The 25,282-nt window shown below is 43.1% G+C and overlaps 1 protein-coding gene across 2 annotated transcripts in view; it reads right to left on the reverse strand.

Annotated features, from left to right (window-relative positions):
* BST1 (bone marrow stromal cell antigen 1) overlaps positions 1–25,282 on the reverse strand; it is a 44,450-nt gene that overhangs the window by 14,337 nt on the left and 4,831 nt on the right. For both annotated transcript variants that reach the window (XM_068543197.1, XM_068543196.1), the window contains exons 4-8: positions 23,425–23,507; positions 20,526–20,602; positions 19,679–19,771; positions 15,816–15,902; positions 12,671–12,730 (exon numbers count right to left, since the gene is read on the reverse strand). In XM_068543197.1, the coding sequence (XP_068399298.1) occupies positions 12,671–12,730; positions 15,816–15,902; positions 19,679–19,771; positions 20,526–20,602; positions 23,425–23,507 (400 nt within the window). The remainder of the gene's footprint in view (positions 1–12,670; positions 12,731–15,815; positions 15,903–19,678; positions 19,772–20,525; positions 20,603–23,424; positions 23,508–25,282) is intronic.

Consider the following 25,282-nt stretch of genomic DNA (forward strand, 5'->3'; position numbering starts at 1 on the left):
TTAAATCCTCTCAACAACTTTATTCCCCTTTTTTCCACCTACATGAGCCACAGCTGGATTCTGTTTCTTAAAATCAAAATCTGGAACTTCTACACATGCTGCCCCTGGTCACTTCTTATAGGACAAACTCTCACAGGACCCGTGTCATGCCCTTCAGTTGCCCAGCCCCTTTCAACATCCTTTGTCTCAAATCTATGCCTCCCCAGGGTAGAAAAATCAATCATTTGTTCACTCATTCATTCATTCCTCAGTGCCTACCAGGCTGCAGGCTCCCTCCTAGGTTCTTGAGTCACATTCATCAGTGAACAGAAAAAGAAAAAGCCCCTGTCCTCCTGGAGCTGATGTTCTAACAGGTGGGAAACAGGTAATAAAAAACAAACTTAACAAACAAATAAGTCAGAAGATGATAAACAAACACTATAGAAAAGAAAAGCAGAGCAACACGAGGGGGTTTGCAGAGCCAGAGTTGATGGTGCAGGCTGCAGCTTTAAACATGGAGGTCAAGGTTGCCTCAGGGAGCTGAGATGTGAGCAAACACAGTAAGTAAGTGAGTTGGCCACATGGGGAAGGACTTCCGGGCAGAGAAAACAGCGACCAAGGCCCTGTGGTGGGAATGTGCTGTCAAGTCCCAGGACGTCACTGCGGCTGAGGCCCAGTGAGGGAAGGGGAGGAAGAAAAAAGTCGGAGAGAAGTGGGGCTGGGGGTCCTGGGAAGGCTGTGTGGCTCTTACTCTGAGTGATGTGGGACTGACTGCAGGGCTGTGAGCAGATGAGAGACGTGACTGAATTTTTAAAGGACTATTCCTTATACTATGTGCATGTTTGAAATTTCCCTAGTAAACAATAAAAATAAAAGGCTAACTTCTTAGTAGCTGGGTTTCAAAGAGGCCCAGTGGCTCAGACCAGGCTGGTCACAGTAGATGATGGGATTTTCCATTAATTTTGTAAGTTGAATCAACAGGATTTTTTGCTGAAGGGTGAAAGAAGGGAAGGCATCAAGAATGGCACTAAGATTTTAGGAACAGGCGTTTGGAGATTTTTGGAAAGGTGGGTGTTACCATCAATTGAGACAGGGATGTATGGGTAGACCAACTGAGGGGTGTATTAGTTTCCCGTTGCTGCTGTAATAAACTCAGTGGCTCAAAACACCACAGCTTTATTTATTCTCTTACAGTTCTGGAGGTCAAGAGTCTGAAACCAGTTTCCCGGGTTAGTCAAGGGGTCATTGGGGCTGGTTCCTTTTGGAAAATCTCCTGAGGGGAGAATCTGTGTCCTTGACCTTTATCTACCTTCAAAGTATATCATTCTTATCTCTGCTTCCATAACCACACTGCCTTCCCCTCCTCTTGAACCAAATCTCCCTCTGCCTCGCTCTTATAAGGACACTTACGCTACATGCAGGGCCCACCAGGATAGCCCAGAATAATCTCCCCACCTCAAGATCGTTACCTTCATCATATCTGCAAAGCCCCTTGTGTAATATAAAGTAAAATCCACTCATTCCAGGAATTAGGAACTGCATGCATATCTTTGGATGCCATGACTCAGCCTACCACCATGGGTAAATTCAGGAGTCCGGTTTGGGATGTGTTGCATTTGAAATATCTATTAGACATCAGAGTAAACTGCTGAATATACAAGTGTGGTGCTCAGTACAGGGCCTGGACTAGAAATACTCATTTTGGAGTCACCAGCATACAGATGAGATTTAAAGCCGTGAGACTGGATTTAAAGCAGAGATTCAATTTCCCAACCTCCCGGGAGTTAGAGCACAAACACGTGACCAAAACTCTGCCAAACAGATGTACCCACATCTGGGTATAGCTGTGGGCATAGTAGACTAAAACAGCAGATGCCACCGAGGGTTCATTCTAGCCGGGGATGCCCTGGCACCAGCTCTCCGAGGCAGCCGTGGCAGAGATTCTAGAAGGAGCATCCAGACACGAGCATCAAAGGAACTCTCTGCGGTGTCTGTGCCCAACAGGCCACAGGGGGATGTCCCCTAGGGCAGTTCTGGGTGGGACTTTGGCATAGCCTCCAGCCCTGCTTCTCTGGCTCTCCCAGGAAGACTCTGAGTGACCCAATATCCTTCAACACATCCCATTTCTGCTGAGCTACCTGGATCTGGTGTGTGATGCTTTGCAATTATGAGTTTCGACCCATGTGCTCCTTACTTGAACTGTAGGAACCTGAAGCCTGCGCCTGGTCCAGGCTCTGGGGAGTCTTTCTAGGATCCTGTCTAGAAGGGAGGTGGGGCGCCATCTTCACAACAAACCCATGTGGCGGTTTCCATTATTTCAGTTTTGTAGATGTCAAATTCAGGTCATCTGACTCCAACTGCATTGCTCTCACCATGGCCAAAAGGGTCAGCGTCCACAGGACTCTGGGCAGGGAAGCACAGGATGTCTTCAGGGAAGTGGATCCAAGCCCGCAGTGAAAGTTTCTGGTGGGGAGCAGGGGGTGGTGTGTCTAGAAGGAGGATACGAACCAGGAAGGCCAGGCCAGAAGTCTAGACTCGGTAGCAGGGAACGTTGAAGGTTTTTGAGGAGAAGGGACAGGGGAGTGGATTTCACCCTCAGGTGAGGAAAGTGAAGGCCCAGGTACACAGACTGTTCTTTACTTCCTGTGAGAAGACTCAAAAACACGCGTGCCTAATACACAGACAGTGAACAGCAAAGAGTGGGAGAGGACTCAACCTCGCCAGCCACCCTGGGACACATGCTGGTGTTGGTGGATCTCTTATCCCAATTTCTAGTCAAAAGAGCCTAACAGGCAGATATCTTCGTGACAGCCAGGGCTGAGGTGGGGCCTCCTCAGCCAGGGAGAACCACCGAATTGCTCACCAGGCCGAGGCCCAGCGCAGGCCGCACCAGCTTTCTCCCTCGGCTGCACAGGCCAGCAGGGCTAGCCGTGCCCATGAAGACAGAAGTTAAAATTTATTTTTCGAGAGGATTAACCAAGATGGCGGAGTAGAAGGACGTGCTCTCACTCCCTCTTGCGAGAGCACCAGAATCACAACTGGCTGCTGGACAATCATTGACAGGAAGACCCTGGACTTCACCAAGGAGGATACCCCACATCCAAGGACAGAGGAGAAGCCACAGTGAGACGGTAGGAGGGGCGCAATCAGAGTAAAATCAAATCCCATAACTGCTGGGTGGGTGACTCACAGACTGGCGAACACTTATACCACAGAAGTCCACCCACTGGAGTGAAGCTTCTGAGCCCCACGTCAGGCTTCCCAACCTGGGGGTCCGGCAACGGGAGGAGGAATTCCTGGAGAATCAGACTTTGAAGCCTAGTGGGAATTGATTGCAGGACTTTGACAGGACTGGGGGAAACAGAGACCCCACTCTTGGAGGGCACACACAAAGTAATGTGTGCATCGGGACCCAGGGGAAGGAGCAGTGACCCTGGGGGAGACTGAACCAGACCTACCTGCTGGTGTTGGGGGGTCTCCTGCAGAGGCGGGTGGTGGCTCTGTTTCACCGTGGGGATAAGGACACTGGCAGCAGAGGTTCTGGGAAGTTCTCCTTGGCGTGAGCCCTCCCAGAGTCTGCCATTAACCCCACCAAAGAGCCCGGGTAGGCTCCAGTGTTGGGTTGCCTCAGGCAAAACAACCAACAGGGAGGGAACCCAGCCCCACCCATCAACAGTCAAGTGGATTAAGGTTTTACTGAGCTCTGACCGCCACAGCAACAGGGAGGGAACCCAGCCCCACCCATCAACAGTCAAGTGGATTAAAGTGGATTAGAGCTCTGTCTGCCACAGCAACAGTCAGCTCTACCCACCACCAGAGCCTCCCATCAAGCCTCTTAGATAGCCTCAACCACCAGAGGGCAGACAGCAGAAGCAAGAAAAACTACAATCCTGCAGCCTGTGGACCAAAACCCACAGTTACAGAAAGATAGACAAGATGAAAAGGCAGAGGGCTATGTACCAGGTGAAGGAACAAGAAAAAACCCCAGAAAAACAACTAAATGAAGTGGAGATAGGCAACCTTCCAGAAAAAGAATTCAGAATAATGATAGTGAAGATGATCCAGGACCTCGGAATAAGAATGGAGGCAAAGATTGAGAAGATGCAAGAAATGATTAACAAAGACCTAGAAGAATTAAAGAACAAACAAACAGAGATGACCAATACAATAACTGAAATGAAAACTACACTAGAAGGAATCAATAGCAGAATAACTGAGGCAGAAGAACGGATAAGTGACCTGGAAGACAGAATGGTGGAATTCACTGCTGCGGAACAGACTAAAGAAAAAAGAATGAAAAGAAATGAAGACAGCCTAAGAGACCTCTGGGACAACATTAAACGCAACAACATTCGCATTATAGGGGTCCCAGAAGGAGAAGAGAGAGAGAAAGGACCAGAGAAAATATTTGAAGAGATTATAGTCGAAAACTTCCCTAACATGGGAAAGGAAATAGCCACCCAAGTCCAGGAAGCGCAGAGAGTCCCATACAGAATAAACCCAAGGAGAAACACGCCAAGACACATAGTAATCAAAGTGGCAAAAATTAAAGACAAAGAAAAATTATTGAAAGCAGCAAGGGAAAAACGACAAATAACATACAAGGGAACTCCCATAAGGTTAACAGCTGATTTCTCAGCAGAAACTCTGCAAGCCAGAAGGGAGTGGCATGATATACTTAAAGTGATGAAAGGGAAGAACCTACAACCAAGATTACTCTACCCGGCAAGGATCTCATTTAGATTTGATGGAGAAATCAAAAGCTTTACAGACAAGCAAAAGCTAAGAGAATTCAGCACCACCAAACCAGCTCTACAACAAATGCTAAAGGAACCTCTCTAAGTGGGAAACACAAGAGAAGAAAAGGACCTACAAAAACAAACCCAAAACAATTAAGAAAATGGTCATAGGAACATACATATCGATAATTACCTTAAACGTGAATGGATTAAATGCTCCAACCAAAAGACACAGGCTTGCTGAATGGATACAAAAACAAGACCCATATATATGCTGTCTACAAGAGACCCACTTTAGACCTAGGGACACATACAGACTGCAAGTGAGGGGATGGAAAAAGATATTCCATGCAAATGGAAATCAAAAGAAAGCTGGAGTAGCTATACTCATAGCAGATAAAATAGACTTTAAAATAAAGAATGTTACAAGAGACAAGGAAGGACACTACATAATGATCCAGGGATCAATCCAAGAAGAAGATATAACAATTATAAATATATATGCACCCAACATAGGAGCACCTCAATACATAAGGCAACTGCTAACAGCTATAAAAGAGGAAATTGACAGTAACACAATAATAGTGGGGGACTTTAACACCTCACTTACACCAATGGACAGATCATCCAAAATGAAAATAAATAAGGAAACAGAAGCTTTAAATGACACAATAGACCAGATAGATTTAATTGATATATATAGGACATTCCATCCAAAAACAGCAGATTACACGTTCTTCTCAAGTGCGCACGGAACATTCTCCAGGATAGATCACATCTTGGGTCACAAATCAAGCCTCGGTAAATTTAAGAAAATTGAAATCATATCAAGCATCTTTTCTGACCACAACACTATGAGATTAGAAATGAATTACAGGGAAAAAAACGTAAAAAAGACAAACACATGGAGGCTAAACAATACGTTACTAAATAACCAAGAGATCACTGAAGTAATCAAAGAGGAAATCAAAAAATACCTAGAGACAAAGGACAACGAAAACACGACGACCCAAAACCTATGGGATGCAGCAAAAGCAGTTCTAAGAGGGAAGTTTATAGCTATACAAGCCTACCTAAAGAAACAAGAAAAATCTCAAGTAAACAATCTAACCTTACACCTAAAGAAACTAGAGAAAGAAGAACAAACAAAACCCAAGGTTAGCAGAAGGAAAGAAATCATAAAGATCAGAGCAGAAATAAATGAAATAGAAACAAAGAAAACAATAGCAAAGATCAATAAAACTAAAAGCTGGTTCTTTGAGAAGATAAACAAAATCGATAAGCCATTAGCCAGACTCATCAAGAAAAAGAGGGAGAGGACTCAAATCAATAAAATCAGAAATGAAAAAGGAGACGTTACAACAGACACCGCAGAAATACAAAGCATCCTAAGAGACTACTACAAGCAACTTTATGCCAATAAAATGGACAACCTGGAAGAAATGGACAAATTCTTAGAAAGGTATAACCTTCCAAGACTGACCCAGGAAGAAACAGAAAATATGAACAGACCAATCACAAGTAATGAAATTGAAACTGTGATTAAAAATCTTCCAACAAACAAAAGTCCAGGACCAGATGGCTTCACAGGTGAATTCTATCAAACATTTAGAGAAGAGCTAACACCGATCCTTCTCAAACTCTTCCAAAAAATTGCAGAGGAAGGAACACTCCCAAACTCATTCTATGAGGCCACCATCACCCTGATACCAAAACCAGACAAAGACACTACAAGAAAAGAAAATTACAGACCAATATCACTGATAAATATAGATGCAAAAATCCTCAACAAAATACTGGCAAACAGAATCCAACAACACATTAAAAGGATCATACACCGTGATCAAGTGGGATTTATCCCAGGGATGCAAGGATTCTTCAATATATGCAAATCAATCAATGTGATACACCATATTAACAAACTGAAGAAGAAAAACCATATGATCATCTCAATAGATGCAGAAAAAGCTTTTGACAAAATTCAACACCCATTTCTGATAAAAACTCTCCAGAAAGTGGGCATAGAGGGAACCTACCTCAACATAATAAAGGCCATATATGACAAACCCACAGCAAACATCATTCTCAATGGTGAAAAACTGAAAGCATTTCCTCTAAGATCAGGAACGAGACAAGGATGTCCACTCTCACCACTATTATTCAACATAGTTCTGGAAGTCCTAGCCACGGCAATCAGAGAAGAAAAGAAATAAAAGGAATACAAATTGGAAAAGAAGAAGTAAAACTGTCACTGTTTGCGGATGACATGATACTATACATAGAGAATCCTCAAACTGCCACCAGAAAACTGCTAGAGCTAATTAATGAATATGGTAAAGTTGCAGGATACAAAATTAATGCACAGAAATCTCTTGCATTCCTATACACTAATGATGAAAAATCTGAAAGAGAAATTAAGGAAACACTCCCATTTACCATTGCAACAAAAAGAATAAAATACCTAGGAATAAACCTACCTAGGGAGACAAAAGACCTGTATGCAGAAAACTATAAGACACTGATGAAAGAAATTAAAGATGATACCAACAGATGGAGAGATATACCATGTTCTTGGATTGGAAGAATCAACATTGTGAAAATGAGTATACTACCCAAAGCAATCTACAGATTCAATGCAATCCCTATCAAATTACCAATGGCATTTTTTACGGAGCTAGAGCAAACCATCTTAAAATTTGTATGGAGACACAAAAGACCCCGAATAGCCAAAGCAGTCTTGAGGCAAAAAAATGGAGCTGGAGGAATCAGACTCCCTGACTTCAGACTATACTACAAAGCTACAGTAATCAAGACAATATGGTACTGGCACAAAAACAGAAACATAGATCAATGGAACAAGATAGAAAGCCCAGAGATTAACCCACGCACCTATGGTCAACTAATCTATGACAAAGGAGGCAAAGATATACAATGGAGAAAAGACAGTCTCTTCAATAAGTGGTGCTGGGAAAACTGGACAGCTACATGTAAAAGAATGAAATTAGAATACTCCCTAACACCATACACAAAAATAAACTCAAAATGGATTAGAGACCTAAATATAAGACTGGACACTATAAAACTCTTAGAGGAAAACATAGGAAGAACACTCTTTGACATAAATCACAGCAAGATCTTTTTTGATCCACCTCCTAGAGTAATGGAAATAAAAACAAGAATAAACAAGTGGAACCTAATGAAACTTCAAAGCTTTTGCACAGCAAAGGAAACCATAAACAAGACGAAAAGACAACCCTCAGAATGGGAGAAAATATTTGCAAACGAATCAACGGACAAAGGATTAATCTCCAAAATATATAAACAGCTCTTTCAGCTCAATATTAAAGAAACAAACACCCCAATCCAAAAATGGGCAGAAGACCTAAATAGACATTTCTCCAAAGAAGACATACAGACGGCCACGAAGCACATGAAAAGATGCTCAACATCACTAATTATTAGAGAAATGCAAATCAAAACTACAATGAGGTATCACCTCACTCCTGTTAGAATGGGCATCATCAGAAAATCTACAAACAACAAATGCTGGAGAGGGTGTGGAGAAAAGGGAAACCTCTTGCACTGTTGGTGGGAATGTAAATTGATACAGCCACTATGGAGAACAATATGGAGGTTCCTTAAAAAACTAAAAATAGAATTACCATATGACCCAGCAATCCCACTACTGGGCATATACCCAGAGAAAACCGTAATTCAAAAAGACACATGCACCCGAATGTTCATTGCAGCACTATTTACAATAGCCAGGTCATGGAAGCAACCTAAATGCCCATCAACAGACGAATGGATAAAGAAGTTGTGGTACATATATACAATGGAATATTACTCAGCCATAAAAAGGCACGAAATTGAGTTATTTGTTGAGACGTGGATGGATCTAGAGACTGTCATACAGAGTGAAGTAAGTCAGAAAGAGAAAAACAAATATCGTATATTAATGCATGTATGTGGAACCTAGAAAAATGGTACAGATGAGCCAGTTTACAGGGCAGAAGTTGAGACACAGATGTAGAGAATGGACATATGGACACCAAGGGGGGAAAACTGCGGTGGGGTGGGGATGGTGGTGTGCTGAATTGGGCGATTGGGATTGACATGTATACACTGATGTGTATAAAATTGATGCCTAATAAGAACCTGCAGTATAAAAAAACAAACAAAACAACTAATACTAAACTTTCATTGGGTTATTTGTATGGAAATATGTTAATATAAATGTTTCAGACATTACATGAAATTTCTAAAAATCTTATATGTTCTGGTGTAATGTTATAAGTAACAATCCTAGTTATTACTTTAAAATGTATATCTCAGAAATAACTAATTTTCTTGTCAACTGCATTATTATGAACTTTCATCAAATCTTTAACCGTGGTCATTTTTAAGTCTTTTGTCATTTACAGACAGTTCTGGGTGTGCTCTGATGATTTTGCAAATATGTTCCTATAAAAGGGTTTCATCTTCAAGAAATTCATGGAAAAGACTCTGACAAGTACAGGTTTCTGGTAACTGACTGTACTGCTGAACTGAATGAATAAGCATTTTCAGAACCCTAATGAAAAACTGATGAACTCATAAAAGTGCTAACAAAAGATCAAGATGAAAAAAAAAATTAATTACATGGGACTGAGTGAACTGATGAGGATGACTATAATTTTTGTGACTTTCTGTCTGAAGTAAAAAAAAAAAAATCCCACAAGGACTCAGAGGCAAAGAATATACAAATCAATTTTCACTGCAAAGTAAAGGAGCTGTTACAGTGGAGGATTACTGGACTGAATGTCAATATTATGACATAGTATGAGTGTGTTTCATGTTTGGTAATTGCAATCATTGTTGCTTTTGTTGTGGTCATCCATGTACAATGCTTGGTGTCAGTCTGTTTATCTCTTGTAAAAATAAAATACAGTGTGTGTGTGTGTGTGTGTGTGTGAAAAAAAAAAAAAAAAAAAGAGCCTAACAGTCGCCAGGGTGAATTCTGGAAACCTCATAGACTCACTTCAGACCCACTCACTGGCTGGGTAGTCTTTTCTTGGGCAAATCCTTCATTATCTTCTCTAAGCCAGAGTTTCTACACCCCTGAAATGAGGGTAACAGAACCTATCTATATCGGTTCAGATATAGGTTTGGTTGCTGTTGAAATGACCCCAAATCCCAGGGGCTTAGACAAGACAGATGTTTATCTCTCTCTCCATAACTGTGCAGGCTGATACTGTGTTTCCAGGGTAGGGGGCACCCAGCCTCCCTCTATGGCGTGCTCTGCCATGCCCAGCGAAGGTGGCTCACCACCACGCCTTCTGGGTCCATACACCAGCCAATAAAGGGGGAGGGAATGAATGTTCTTTCCTTTCAAGTCACCCACATCACTCGGCCACAGAGGAAAGAGAGGCTGGGAAGTACAATTGTTATTCTTGGCAACCATGAGGCCAACTAACATTCAAGGGTTCTATTACTAAATGAAGATGGGAAGAGGAGCTATATGGGCATGATGAGCAGTCTCTCTGCCTGTCTGTCTGTCTGTCTGTCTGTCTCTCTCTCTCTCCCCTCTCTGTGTCTATTTAATGGACCAGTTAGAAGGATGAACGGAATGTTCTATGCAATGCACACAGCACAGCGTCTGGCATACAGTTGATATCCAGCCCAGGTTAGTTCTCTTCTCCTTCTAGATGGAAAAATGGATCCTACAGACATTCATGGAGCACCTACTCTGTGCAATTGTGATGAAACACACAAAGAGGGAGTTCATGCTATCTCTAAGTCGAGTGTTGGAGACAGATGATGAGGAATGAATTACAACATGACTGGAAAGAGGGAAGCGCTGTAGTTGGGTTGTGTACAAGGTCAGTGGAGCATAGAGAAGGGAGTTCTTACACCCACCTGCAGACTCAGGAAAGCCTTACAGACAAAGGGACATTTGGAGTTGGGTCCTCAAAGGTACATAAAATTTTAGCAGATAGGAAAGGAAGGGAAGAGAACTCAGGAAATCTTCCTGCCAACACAAATCAAAACAACAATAAAGCATCATGTTTTATCCATAAGACTGACTAAAATTAGGTATAGATACAGGTACAAGTACAGATAATACCCAGGGTTAGTGAAGAAGGGGAGAAAGGGGCACCTGCCACATACTGTTGGTGGGAGTGCACACTGGGGCAGCTTTGTTGAAACATATCAAAATTCAAACTACAAATACATCCTTTGACCCAGCAACTCCCTTTCTGGTAATCTTTCCTACACAGACACTTGAACAAGAGCTCAAGGTATGGAATCAAGGATTATATTTCAGCATTGTTTATAATAATAAACAACTACAACCACAACCTACAACTAAGTCAGCCTATGACTGAAAAATGGTTAAATAAATGACGAGTGGCCATCCTACAGAGTACTCCACAGCCACTAAAAGACAGTCAGAAAGTACGCACAGACAGAAAAGGATGATGGCCTTATATCGTTAAGTGAAAAAGGGCTACAGCAGAACAGTCTGTCCAGCATGACTGCTTTTTGTACGAAAACAAAGGCAAGTAAATAAATGAAAATAAGACCAAACCAGAAACAAACAGATGAACAAACTTACATCTCTGCCTGGTAACATATGTGTATGTGTGTACTGGGATGTATGGGAGGAGATGGACCAAAATGTTGAAAGAAATTACTTTCAGGAAATGGAAGTAGAGGGAAAAGCCTTCATCTTATTCACTGTTGATGATAGCTAAATACTGGAAACAATCTAAATGTCCACCTATGGGCAATGGGTTAAATAAATCGTGCTGTGCGCACACAACAGAACACCACAGATAGGAAAACAACACCAAGACACTATTATGCGAAAAAAGCACGTTGCAGAATCCTATGTATAGTATCATTTATACTAATAGTATAGGGCTTCCCTGGTGGCACAGTGGTTAAGAATCCGCCTGCCAATGCAGGGGACACGGGTTTGACCCCTGGCCCGGGAAGATCCCACATGCTGCGAAGCAACTAAGCCCGCTCTAGAGCCCGTGCTCTGCAACAAGAGAAGCCACGACAATGAGAAGCCCGCCCACTGCAACGAAGAGTAGCCCTCCGCTCGCCGCAACCAGAGAAAGCCCGCGCGCAGCAACAAAGACCCAATACAGCCAAAAATAAAAACAAATGAATTAATTAATTTAAAACAATATATACATTAGGATTGAGAAATGTAAACCTCACCACTTAAATGAAGTCAGGAGGTCAGAAGGGGGAGCTCTCACGCAGTGCCACTCACATCAATTACAGGAAGAATTGTTGATTACAGACCCCAACAGAATCATCCACAGGAACAATCATCAATCATCAACAGGCCACAGCAGGAGAGATGTACACTGCATCTTCTGTAAGAAATCGACTACCCCAGCAACTCAGCCAATGAGAAACTGTCATCACCTTGAATTCTCACTTTTCTCTGACGGATCTTCATTCAAAACACCCCTTCCCAACTTCCTCCTTTTTTTCTATAAAATAAAGTTCATCTCCTTCATTTATTGGACTTGTCTATGGCTTTTGCTATAGCCTGCTTGTCCCAAACTGTAATTCCTCTGCTATTCCCAAATAAACCCATTTTGCTGGTAAAATAACTGTCAGCTCTAAGGGCAACAGAAATAAGTTTTAATAGGTCCTCCTGCCACCCCATTCCCAGCCTTTGTGCTGAAGCTGAGGCATCAGGGCAGCCTCTGCTCTGTGTACATGGCAGGGGTTCATTCAGCTCAGCTGCAAAGATGTTCAGCAAACCTGCACCAACCCAGCAGCTCAGAGATGGAGAGAAGTGCATTGCAGAAGTACCAGTCTTACTCTGCAGCCAGACGTTTTAGGGGGTGGGTGTAAAATGATATTGCAATCCACCAGCGTTCTATAAATAGTACGGACTGATTATTTTGGGGAAGCAAGGAAGTTGGGTTAAGACATTCACTTACGAATTTAAGGCACAGTCGGGATGAGTGCTGTGCTGCACACACTGCAAGAGCTTCACTGGTCTATAAAATGAAAAGAAGTAATATTGAAGGGATTATTTAAATGACTTTCATTCATCAAACGTTTATGGGGGGGCCTGCAAGGTACTGGAGATACAAAGTCTTTGACCTCGAAGAACATAGTTTCTTTTTAAAAATATTAGCCAGCATTTATTGAGCACTTACTATGTACCAAGAAATCTGATTACATATTTTACATAGATTATGTCATTTAATCCTCACAACAGCCAAACAGAGCAGGTACTATTATCATCTCCAATCTACAGTTGAGAAAGCTGTTCAGAGGAACTTGCCCAAGTTCTCACAGTAGCAAGCTGTGGAGCTGAACTTGAACCTCCACTCCAGAGCCCGAGCATGGAACCACTTCTTTAAGGATGTACGATTTTGCTTGGAAAAACCTCTTGATAAGAACTGTGGGCAGGTTGGACTTGAAGCACACGGGTGATGGCTGGTGCCCAGGCTTCAGCGAAGAAAGTTAAATTGCTCTGTACAGTAGCGGTAGAAGATGTGGGGTCCAGGCAGCCAGGAGGGAAGGGAAAGCAGCAGTGAAGACAGGAGCCAGGTAACAGTGGGAGGAAGGCCAAGGGAGGATCTCTGGGTAGGGGGACCAGAGGGGACTCTGGAAGAACAGGAAATACGTTTGGCCTATGGCATGCTATGTGACCCCTCCGTAGGACTCCCTACTTCTCAGTCTACATTATTCAGATATTTTTCACAAGAGTAGTTTGTTATTGCTGTGTTACGCTCCCCAAAAAAGATGCATTGAGTTTCACTGAGTCTGGATCAATACAGAAAACAATCAAGAGACAAGAGAGGCTTTGAAGAAAGACCTCACCAAAATTTGTAGGAATCCTGGGGAGAACTTTCGACTGCCACAGGACAGAGGTCAATGTCACCTGAATTTTGAGAGGCATCTGGCTTGAGTTTGATTTGTTAACCTTGTTCACTCTCCCATGTTAAGCCTGTTGTTATCGTCTCTGGGCTCCCAGGAGCAATAAAAACCCTACCTTAACACAGAGAGAGCCTAGGAGCAGTACAAAAATGGGAGCTGGGAGGCTGAGCCAGGCAAGGGAGGAGCCCTGAAACCAGCTTTGGTGGGGGAAACTCGAGCCAGTAAAAGCAGGCTGAGACCCTGAGGCTCACAGCCGTGAGTCAGGAAGGAGACCCTGGCTGGGCTCCCACACTTGACCTGATGCCTTATAAAAAGACAGCCTAGCCTCCTTGGGGGAGGTCCTGGACCGAAGCAAAGGGGTCATAACTGTGGAGTTTTTAGCCATGGTTTTCTCTATCATTGAGCTGTTTTAGAATAAGAATTACCTTTTATTTAATTTACTAAAATCTGATGCCTTCGTTAAGAATTAGAATTCTATAGTAGAAAGAAAAGAGGAATCTTCAGGGCCACACAATGCTGGGTTCAAAATTTAGCTCTGTCACTGAGTGGTGACCTTTGGGAACTTGCTCAACCTCTCTTGACACTTAATTTACCCATCCATGAAAAGGGAATATTTATATAAACCTTAAAAACAGACAAAACTAGGGCTTCCCTGGTGGCACAGTGGTTAAGAATCCACCTGCCAATGCAGGGGACACGGGTTCTAAGGCCTGGTCCAGGAAGATCCCACATGCCATGGAACAACTAAGCCCGTGCGCCACAACTACTGAGCCTGCGCTCTAGAGCCCACAAGCCACAACTACTGAGCCCACGTGCCACAACTACTGAAGCCCGCATGCCTAGAGCCCATGCTCCACAACAAGAGAAGCCACCTCAATGAGAAGCCTGTGCACCACAACAAAGAATAGCTCCCGCTTGCCTCAACTAGAGGAAGCCCACGCATAGCAACGAAGACCCAACACAGTCAAAAATAAATAAAAATAAAATTAAAAAAAAAAAAAAAACAGACAAAACTAACCTATGCTCTTACAAGTCTAGAGAGTGGTTACTATTGTGGGCAGGCAGGGAGCCTGAAAGGGAAGCCAAGGGGAGACTAGGGGTGCTGGTTGTGCTCTGTTTCTTGATCTACATGCTGGGTACATGTGTATGTTGAACTTGAGAAAATTCATCCACCTGTATACTTATGGTTTCTGTACACAGATTATATTTCCAAAAAAGAGTATGTGCTTCACTTTGTTTTCAAAAGAGGGTGATAACAACACCTAACTTGAGAGATTCCTGAGAGCGTTAGCAATGACAGATGAGTAAAATGGTACAGCTTCAAGCTGTGGAAAAAGAACAGCTTTGAGGGGCTTGTTCTCCTGGGGAGTCCAGAGTAGGGGGAGACCCACACTTCCGGGGGCTTTGCTCAGGTGGGACGGTTACCAGGTCCATGGAACTTTTGAGACAGCAGAGGGCAGCAGGGCCACCTGGACGGTCACGGGCACTGGCAAAGACTGCAGATGTAACGTGCACCCTGCCATACCCACAAACGTTCGGGAAAGCCACTGTCCTTGCAGTGTTGGACTCCAGCCCCTAAGGAGACAAACAGGCCTGCAGACTCAGGTGCCGACACAGAGAGAAGAAGGAAGCAGCAAGGTGAGTAATTCCCAGTCCAGGGGAGGGCTTTCAACCGTTGCAGGGTTTGAGCCAAATTTACCTACATTTCCAAGTATCAGGAACGCCCTGAAATGATCTCTGATTATACGTATATAAAGTGCCTGTCCCATAGCGTGCTCAATAAATGGTAGCTATGATGATTTTCCTGTTGGTCCACAGTCACCGTGCATCTCTCTCTGTAAGTATCTCAAACTCCACCTTGGCACATGTCATGGGCAGCGTGGCATCCAGAGATGCAGGGACCACAGTCCCTGTTCTCAGGTGACGCACATGCCGTAAGCGAGTGAAGAGAAAACTAGACATACACAAATGACAAATGGCTGCTGTCTGTCCTTTCAGCATCATTGAAAAGGACTCTGGACAGAAGTGGGCGGGGGCCAGGTGGAACCCTGGCCAGAAGGCACTCCCAGTCCCCACACCCAGTGACAACCCAGACGGCACAGTTCCGAGGCCTTTGGAGCTGATCTCTGAAAAACCTTTTCGGCAACACTCTGCTCCTCCTTTGAAGATATACACTGACTATAATATGCCACCTACTTGTAGTCGTTGATACAGCTATACTGGAAACCCATTTTCTTCAGTCTCTCTTCCAGGATTTTCACACTGCCTTCTCCACAGGATTCTCTGGAACACAAGAACATAAAAACTATCAAAATAAAAGAAGAAGAGGATGGGGGGAGCTGTTTCTATGTTAATTAAAAAATATTTTGACCGTGTGCTCCCTAGATGTTCTCCTCTCTGGAGAAATACGTGGCAAACTCTCTGGACCCAAAAGGGCTGCCAGCAGTCAAACCGCGAGTGCCCAGGACGGGGGGCTCTGAACCTTCAAAACTGCCCGAAGTTTTGCAAGTCACACGCCTTCGGAGGGCTTCTGCCGGCGCATGCGCGGTGCGCCACAGGGCTCATCATAGCCCCACCCGCCAATGCAGCGCCGTGCTTGAGCGCCGAGCCTGACCAAAGCTGAGGGCCAACCTGTTCAGCCCAGAGTGTATTAAGTTAAGCCTCAAATGGAAACAAAAACATACATGTCAAAAAATATTAGAAAACGCAAATAAACAAAAGGGAAAAAAACCCAAATCTCACAACACTAGAGATAACTGCTGCTAACATTTTGGTGTACATCATTCTAGACTTTTACAATATATTTATTCCCACAAGACTTTTAAAATATTACAATGTGATTGTGCTGCCCAACGCATTTTGTAATATGCGTTTGCCCATGTCTGTGTATATACATATATACCTCTCTGCCATCATTTTTAATTCCTGCCTGGTCTACCTTACATAATCAGAACACAATTCATAAAAGCAGTCGCCTCTTGTTAAAGACCAAGTTTCATTCCTATATTTCAATGTCACTGACACTACAAAAAAACCTTGTTGGAGTTTCATTTTCATACACAGGCTTAATTATTTGTTTCCTTAGCATACATTCCTGAAAGTAGGTTTTCTGTCACCGAGGTTTTGAATGCATTTTAAGGCTCTTGATGGCACTGCCACACTGAACCCCATGTTGACCACCCCAACAGAGTATAAGATGTCTATCTCCCCACATTCTCATCAACAGGGATTCGTGCCCTCCCGATGGTCATAGTTACGTAGGGGGATTGATAAAGGCAAACAGAGGTGGGTACAACACTGTCAGCTGTGATGAGTAGGTATGTTATTCACGTTGCAGACAGGATCCGGCCTCAGTTTACCTGGAGTGGGAAGGTGAACAGCTTCCCCACTATAAAATTAACAGAGAGGGAGTGTACAGGGAGGAAATGAGCCATTGGAGGAAGTTTTCACAGAAGTGGAATTCTAGGCATTACGGGAATGAAGAGGGTAAGGTGTTGAGTGACATCGTGTTTTAAAACCTTGCCAAAATCTGGGACTATGTCCTTCTCTGGGCCAAGTTCACTACTTAGAATTTTTTGGTAAGCAATGACATGGAGGTTTCAGGACACCTAGACACAGAGCTCAGTCAATGGGTTATTTTACCTTTTTTTTTTTTTTTTTTAAATAAAAGCAATCAAAGCAGTGCTAAACACAATTAGCTATCAGCCATGTGATTTTTCACTCTCTACGATTTTTTTCCCCTAAAATCTGAGCAGTTTGGGACCCTCATTTTCTTAGCTCATGACCTGCACCTCCATCCTGTGGCACAGATGTGGACAACCAGGTGTTCTGACCCCTTTATCATCTCTCCTGACACAGAAATAGTGGGCTGAGATGACAATGAATTGCAATTTCCTTATCTCATTAAAAACAGATTCAAAGAAAACAAAAATAAACAAATGTGACCTAATGAAACTTAAAAGCTTTTGCACAGCAAAGGAAACCATAAGCAAGACAAAAAGACAACCCTCAGAATGGGAGAAAATATTTGCAAATGAAGCAACTACAAAGAATTAATCTCCAAAATATACAAGCAGCTCATGCAGCTCAATATCAAAAAAAACAAAAAACCCAATCCAAAAATGGGCAGAAGACCTAAATAGACATTTCTCCAAAGAAGATATACAGATTGCCAACAAACACATGAAAGGATGTTCAACATCACTAATCAACAGAGAAATGCAAATCAAAACTACAACGAGGTCAGAATGGCCGTCATCAAAAAATCTACAAACAATAAATGCTGAAGTGGGTGTGGAGAAAAGGGAACCCTCTTGCACTGTTGGTGGGAATGTAAATTGATACAGCCACTATGGAGAACAGTATGGAGGTTCCTTAAAAAGCTAAAAAAAGAACTACCACATGACCCAGCAATCCCACTACTGGGCATATACCCTGAGAAAACCATAATTCAAAAAAGAGTCATGTACCACAATGTTCATTGCAGCACTATTTATAATAGCCAGGACATGGAAGTAACCTAAGTGTCCATTGACAGATGAATGGATAAAGAAGATGTGGCACATATATACAATGGAATATTACTCAGCCATAAAGAGAAACGAAACTGAGTTATTTGTAGTGAGGTGGATGGACCTAGAGTCTGTCATACAGAGTGAAGTAAGTCAGAAAGAGAAAAACAAGTACCGTATGCAAACACGTATATATGGAATCTAAAAAAAAATGGTTCTGAAGAACCTAGGGGCAGCACAGGAATAAAGACGCAGACATAGAGAATGGCCTTGAGGACACAGAGAGGGGGAAGGATAAGCTGGGAAGAAGTGAGAGAGTGGTATTGACATATATACACTACCAAATGTAAAATAGATAGCTAGTGGGAAGCAGCCGCATAGCACAGGGAGATCAGCTCTGTGCTTTGTGACCACCTAAGGGGGTGGAATAGGGAGGGTGGGAGGGAGACGCAAGAGGGAGGGGATATGGGGATATATGTATACATATAGCTGATTCACTTTGTTATACAGCAGAAACTAACACAACAATGTAAAGCAATTATACTCCAATAAAGATGTTTAAAAAAAAAAGATTCAAAGGACGATCTTTCTCTGATAGATACATTAAAACAACAAGCAAGCATAATATCTAGACAAAAAGCAACTTCTCACAGAAACAAGAAAAACAATACACATTGTTTTTCATGCAACAATAAGTATAATTTGTCTTCTGGGAAGAGAAAAGCAGATTCTGGTATGACTATGTAATAAGTCATTTGCAAATTTAATCTACTGCCCAAGAGACAGAAAAAAAATATCACTCATTATATGGTGAGTCTTAGGGGGTCCTGGCAGCCTGAAATGGGGAATTTGCTAAGATTCTTCCAGAACATTCTTTCAGTAACACGTCCCTTCAATGCTTTCCCCAATGTAGCTTCAATGCTCTGAAGGACAGGGCCCCAGCTGCTTCTGAAGCACCATCACGGCTGCACAGCTTTTACCAGGCTTGGCCTCATTGGCTTGTCTCTGAGCCAACTGGGTTTACGTTTTTTATCTTTAGTTTTGCCAGCAGTGCCCTTTGTTGATGAGAAGGATGAGTTCAAGTTTGCATTGATATCTGAGCTGATATAACCACTTGAGTTAGTGGCTTCCCAGAAAAATATGGATCATAAAAGTTTCCTTAGCCAGTTACCTGAGACCCAGCTGCGAAACTGGTTGTTCTCTGAGAAGAACGTCTTCATTACATGGTCCATGAGTCCATCCTGTGAACTCCCAGTGAAGCTTTTGAGCTTTAAATGACCAGGGAGAAAAACTGGCTTTGACCTACACAAATGACCTACTCAGAAAGGCTGAGAGGAATATCTGGATAAAGGAGATTTTCTCTCTGGGCTCAGGACTGACTCATGGCATTTCCAGAAAGTCAAGCCTTTGCCTTTCTCTGTCCACCACATTAGAAACAGAGAAGACTGTTGATTCCCCAGAAATGTAAATGTAAATCAGACTGGATCATATCACATCCAAGAAAAGCATGTTTGCACAAAGATCTTTACCAGCAGCACCATAACTTACACATTGGATCCGCCGATTTCATGCATAACCCAGATCTCAATGCATGTGATTTTATCCTTCTGTAAGTGAGGAATTTCAAAATCTGCAAAAAACCTGAGAAACAAGGAAAGACATTTCTTAAAGTCCTAAAGCAATATGATACTGTTCCCATATCAATGTTAGTAGACTTACACATTTGTTTTAAAGCTTTGGGGGGGTGGTACTTTTTAGCTTTAATTTTTAGGTTACTTATTTCATTCAGGCATTCATCAGCTGTTAGTGGTATAAATGTATGGACATGGTTCTGATCTCCAGGTCATTCAATTGTTTTTCTCTACCTGATCTTATAGAAGCAAGCATTAGACTGGGGATGTGGATGATTCTCTTAAGCCTCCATTAAAAACAACCAAAAAGGGCTTCCCTGGTGGCGCAGTGGTTGAGAATGTGCCTGCCAATGCAGGGGACGCGGGTTCGAGCCCTGGTCTGGGAAGATCCCACATGCCGCGGAGCAACTCGGCCCGTGAGCCACAATTACTGAGCCTGCGCGTCTGGAGCCTGCGCGTCTGGAGCCTGTGCTCGGCAACGAGAGGCCGCGATAGTGAGAGGCCCGTGCACCGCGATGAAGAGTGGCCCCCGCACCGCGATGACGAGTGGCCCCCGCTTGCCACAACTAGAAAAAGCCCTTGCACAGAAACAAAGACCCAACACAGCCATACATACATACATACATAAATAAAAAGAATGTAAGCAGACAAGAATATCATTTAAAAAAATTTTTTTTTTAAATTTAAAAAAAAATTAAAAACAAAAAAACAACTAAAAACACATTTTGGCATCTTTGTCTTACATGTTGGTGCTGCATTCTTACCCTTTTACAGGATAGGCTCCTGTTGGCTCTGAACCATTCAGCATGACATAGATCACCCCAGAACTATCCTTTGCATACTGCGAAAAGAAGCAAGCATTTTGAGTAAGCTAAGATGTCATTTTTAACCTATGACATGGTCAATTGTTTTTTATATTGACAATTTTCAATACTGGCAAGAATGTGATAAATTTGGTATTTCATAGAGCCAGAGGGATGCAAACTGGCTTATCTTGGAAAGCAAATTGCTTTGAAATGTCAAAAACACAGTAATTCCATGCCTGGGAATCTACCATTATAAAATAATGCAAACTAGTATCAGATTCCAGCATTGTATCAGCTGGTGTACACTAACTTATGCTGCCATTACAAACAACCTCAAAATCACAGTGGCTTTAAACAAGAAAGATTTATTTCATGCACACACTACATGTTTATCACAAGTGTTTGGATTTGGGGTTTGGGTTTTGCTCCATATGTCCTTGCTCTGGGACCCAAGCTGATGAAGTCTCCACAACTGCAGAGTCACTGGTTATCAGGAAAGGGAGAAGAAAGTGGCAAATCACAGACCAGTTCTTAAAAGCTTCCAACCAGATGTCACACAGTCATTCCTACTCACATCCTATTGGCCAGTGTAAGTCACACATAAGTAACTTCAAGAGACAGAATGAGTGCAAACCACATGCTCAGAAGATGAGCCAGAAATACTTGGTAAACAGCACAAAGGATCACCTGGTGCACAGAGATGTGGGCAAAGATGTATATTGCAGCATGGTTTGTAACCAGTCTAAAACAGTCAACAACAGGGAAGGATAAGTCAATTATGGCACTTTCATGTCTGAAATATTACCCAGCCATTAATAAAAGTCTACAAAAATATGCAATAACATAGAAAGTGCTTACATTCAAAGCAAAAAGCAAGACTAGGTGGACAGAGCATGTGCTCCACTGTGTTAAAAATAAATAGGCAGAAGTCTGGGACTATTAGTCAACCCCTGAAATTCCCAAGGGACAGACAGGTCCAGAGAAGTTCCCAAATCTCCAGCTGAGAACACTACTGGAGCATATAATTTCCCTGATAAAACGTTTATTCTAGTGTGAAGCCGGGTTGGGGGGACGGCAGGGGGTATCGCGCAGCTCTGTGACACGTGCCCAGCAGAGCCACGCCAAATGCCAGCCGCAACAAAGCAACAATGTACTCCATGCCGCTCCTGTCTCAGATTGCTTCCAAGGAGGCTAACAGTCTCAGTTAAATCTGCAAATGTCAAGGTCTGATGACCACTATTTGCCCTTAGGTAGCATGAATATGGATGATTAGTTTTCTTATTTATACTTTCTATAATTTGTCATTCTCTATCCTGAGCAGTTATTACATTGATGATAAAAATTTTTTTCATTAAAAAAATGCATGCAGATACAGTGAGGCTCTATGAAGTCATGGTTGAAAATTTGGTTTCTGGCTGCTGCCCTTAGTAGCTGGGTAATAAGTCTGATCAAGTTTCTTGGCCTCTCTCTGCCTCATTTTTCCTATCTGTAAAACAAGGGTAATAAGAGTCCCTACCCCATAGGATTGTAAACATCAAATCACTTAAAATAATGCTTAACATTTATTGAATACTTCTTTGCTATAGTTCAGACCCTCTCCTCATCACTATACTATAGTATCTCTCATGTTCAGACTATCCAGCATATTCTAAGGGCTCATAAAATGTGGGCATGGTTATTAGATTATTAGATTCCCATTCTACAGTTGAAGGAAATATAAGATGGTGGCTTGGAGCACACTTTGAAGTTGGGCAGATCTGCTGGGGAGAATATGGGTTGTTTTTTTTTAACATATAACGTTGACATCACCCCCAAGTTGTCGTTATGATCCCATGTTCAAGTGATGATGTATCCACCGCCTCCCACTCCTCACTGAGGGGCTCGGGCAGCTCACTGCCAGCTGCCTGGAGCCTGCACCCCAGCAGAACCTGTGGGGAGTGGGCATGGACGGAGCGCTCCGACCGGAGCTGGCAGGAGAGCACAGGAATAAGAATGCTTCTGTCTGGAGCGGGTCCTCTGCTCAGATCCAAACTGCAGCTGTGGTGGAGGATTTGACCAAAGTCTCTCTCACCCTGATTAACAGTGGACCCAGTGGACACCTGGTGATCCAGAGCAGGAAGTAGGACCAGAAGAGACACAGATAGCCCTGAAAGGAGCTTGGTGGCAGTGGGTAGAAGGACCTGACATCCACCAGCCTCCTAGTCAGTACAGCTAACAGTTCATAGTTGACTGCTTTGCTCAGTAGTTGAGCTAAGGACTGCACCCTCTTTATTTGGAATCTTTGGTCTAACGCTGGTGACAGAAAATGTAAGCTGTCGTCACTGGCATGTTATAGCTACCGATAGCTATCATCAACTCTGGTGACAATATCCTCCGAGAAACAGACCCACATTTAGGGGACCATTTCTTCGTCTCCAGTTTATCCCTGGTCTCCTATTGCCTCCTCTTCAGTTAATATCAACCTTGTGCACATCTCTGATGCCCACTTCTAGATCTTAGGGGTCCCAGGCTCTCCTATAAAGCAGGGGTTACCCCACTTCACACCTCAATCAAAATCACATTGATTTGAACTACTAACAACAACCACAACCCCAGAGTAATAATGACTGTTTAATACCTTCTTCGGGAGCTAACATTCAGTATTTTTCTCTGTACCAGGCATTGCATTAAGCATTTTAGCTTCTTAAGTCCTCACCCCTTTATGGAACAGAGAGCGTGAATCAGAATGTCGCAAAGGTAGAAACTGAGACTCAGAGAAGTTTAGTAATGACCCAATGGCCCAGCCTCTGAACCCTCCCGTCCCCTGTTCACAGATCCCACACCTGCTCAGCCGCCCAGCCAGCCATCCCAGGATTACCTGGATGGATGCACTTTTCCAGTAAGAATCCACAGGATTGTTTTCACAATCTTCTGATGTAGGGCAGGATTGGTAGTCGAGTCCTACAGGGAAAACAGACAAACACATTTTATTTCAAAGATTATATCAAGGAAGAATTAATTGAAAATATTCGTTGGCTCCACAAAATATACTGAACCTCATTCTACATAATGTGTATGGGCTTAACATTCATAGTTCTGCCCACCCAGTCTACAAGGAGCCTGGTGAGGAAGCACCCAACCCCTGATACAAAGACATTTGTCACTGTGCTCGGCACAAACGTGAGGAAGGCGGAGAACTAAACAGCTGGGTGAATTCTCTACTGGAGCGCTAGCAAGTGATCTATATATATCCAAAAATTATATATAATATTATATTATACATTGTATCCATATTAAAAATTATACATTAAAAAATTGATATTTATTACATATATAACTTTTTTTTTTGCATTGTTGGGAGAAATGCCTTCTCCAATTAACCCAGGTCTTCGAAGTAAATACAAGAAAAATAGACCAAGAAAGTAACAGTCCTTAACCAGAAAACAGAAATTTTATAACATTTAAAATATAGAAAATGTTAAAATGTATTACATTTTAAAAAATTTTAAGGACAAAATTCAGCAGATAGGGCTTCCCTGGTGGCGCAGTGGTTGAGCATCTGCCTGCCAATGCAGGGGACTCGGGTTCGAGCCCTGGTCTGGGAAGATCCCACATGCCGCGGAGCAACTGGGCCCATGAGCCACAATTACTGAGCCTGCGCGTCTGGAGCCTGTGCTCCGCAACAAGAGAGGCCGCGATAGTGAGAGGCCCCCGCACCGCGATGAAGAGTGGCCCCCGCTTGCCACAACTAGAGAAAGCCCTTGCACAGAAACGAAGACCCAACACAGCCATAAATAAATAAATTAATTAAATAAATAAACCCAAAGTTTAAAAAAAAAAAATTCAGCAGATATATAATGGGATTTGTTCCCCATTTACTCTATAAGAAAAGGAGAAAGTGTTAATTGACAATTCGTTCCAGGGAGAACCAAGCAGGGCAAAATGTGAACTTCTTGAAGGGAAACACATGGAGCTTCCTTGCTCCCTCTGGGTGCACCAGCATCTCGATGTGCTCCCCAACTTGGAGGCTCCCTAAACCCCGTCAGAGAGGGGTTTTTATGGAGATTTCATTATGTAGACATGATTGATTAAATCATTGGTGATTAACTCCATCTCCAGTCCCCCTCCCCTTCCCAGAGGACAGAGGATGGGGCTGAAAGTCCCAACTCTCTAATGATGCCTCTGTCTTTTTGGTGACCAGCCCGCATCTGAAGCTATCTAGGGGCTCCCAACCACCAGTCATCCCATTACCATACAAAAGACACTCATCGCTCCTCAGAGTCCAAGGGTTTCAGGAGCTGTGTGCCAGGAACCAGGGGGACCAAGACCAAATATTAATTTGCAGTCTCCCTCCCTTCATGATCTTTCCATCTCACCCCTCCTCCATTCTCCCTCACCCTCTGTAGGATCATCAAGCTGAGGCCTCCTGGTCTCAGTCCATTGGAAGAATGGCCATGTCCATTTGATCTGCGCCCTGCCATGCTTCCCATCTCACGCAGAGTGAAAGTCAGCATCCTCAAGATGTCCTGTGCTGTCTGGCCCTCCTTCGTTCCTCTAGCCTCACAGTCTACTACTTGCCTCTTCACTTATTGCCTGCCTTTCTGTTCCTTAAATATGCCACACACACTCCCACCTCAAGGCCTTTGCACGTGCTGTTCCCTCTGTCAGGAAATGCTCTTCCTCAAGTCCTTTAGGTCTTTGCTCAAACATCAGCTTCACAGTGAGGCCTTCCCTGG

The sequence above is a fragment of the Eschrichtius robustus genome, chromosome 4 (assembly GCF_028021215.1).
Source record: "Eschrichtius robustus isolate mEscRob2 chromosome 4, mEscRob2.pri, whole genome shotgun sequence".
NCBI classification, from domain to species: domain Eukaryota; kingdom Metazoa; phylum Chordata; class Mammalia; order Artiodactyla; family Eschrichtiidae; genus Eschrichtius; species Eschrichtius robustus.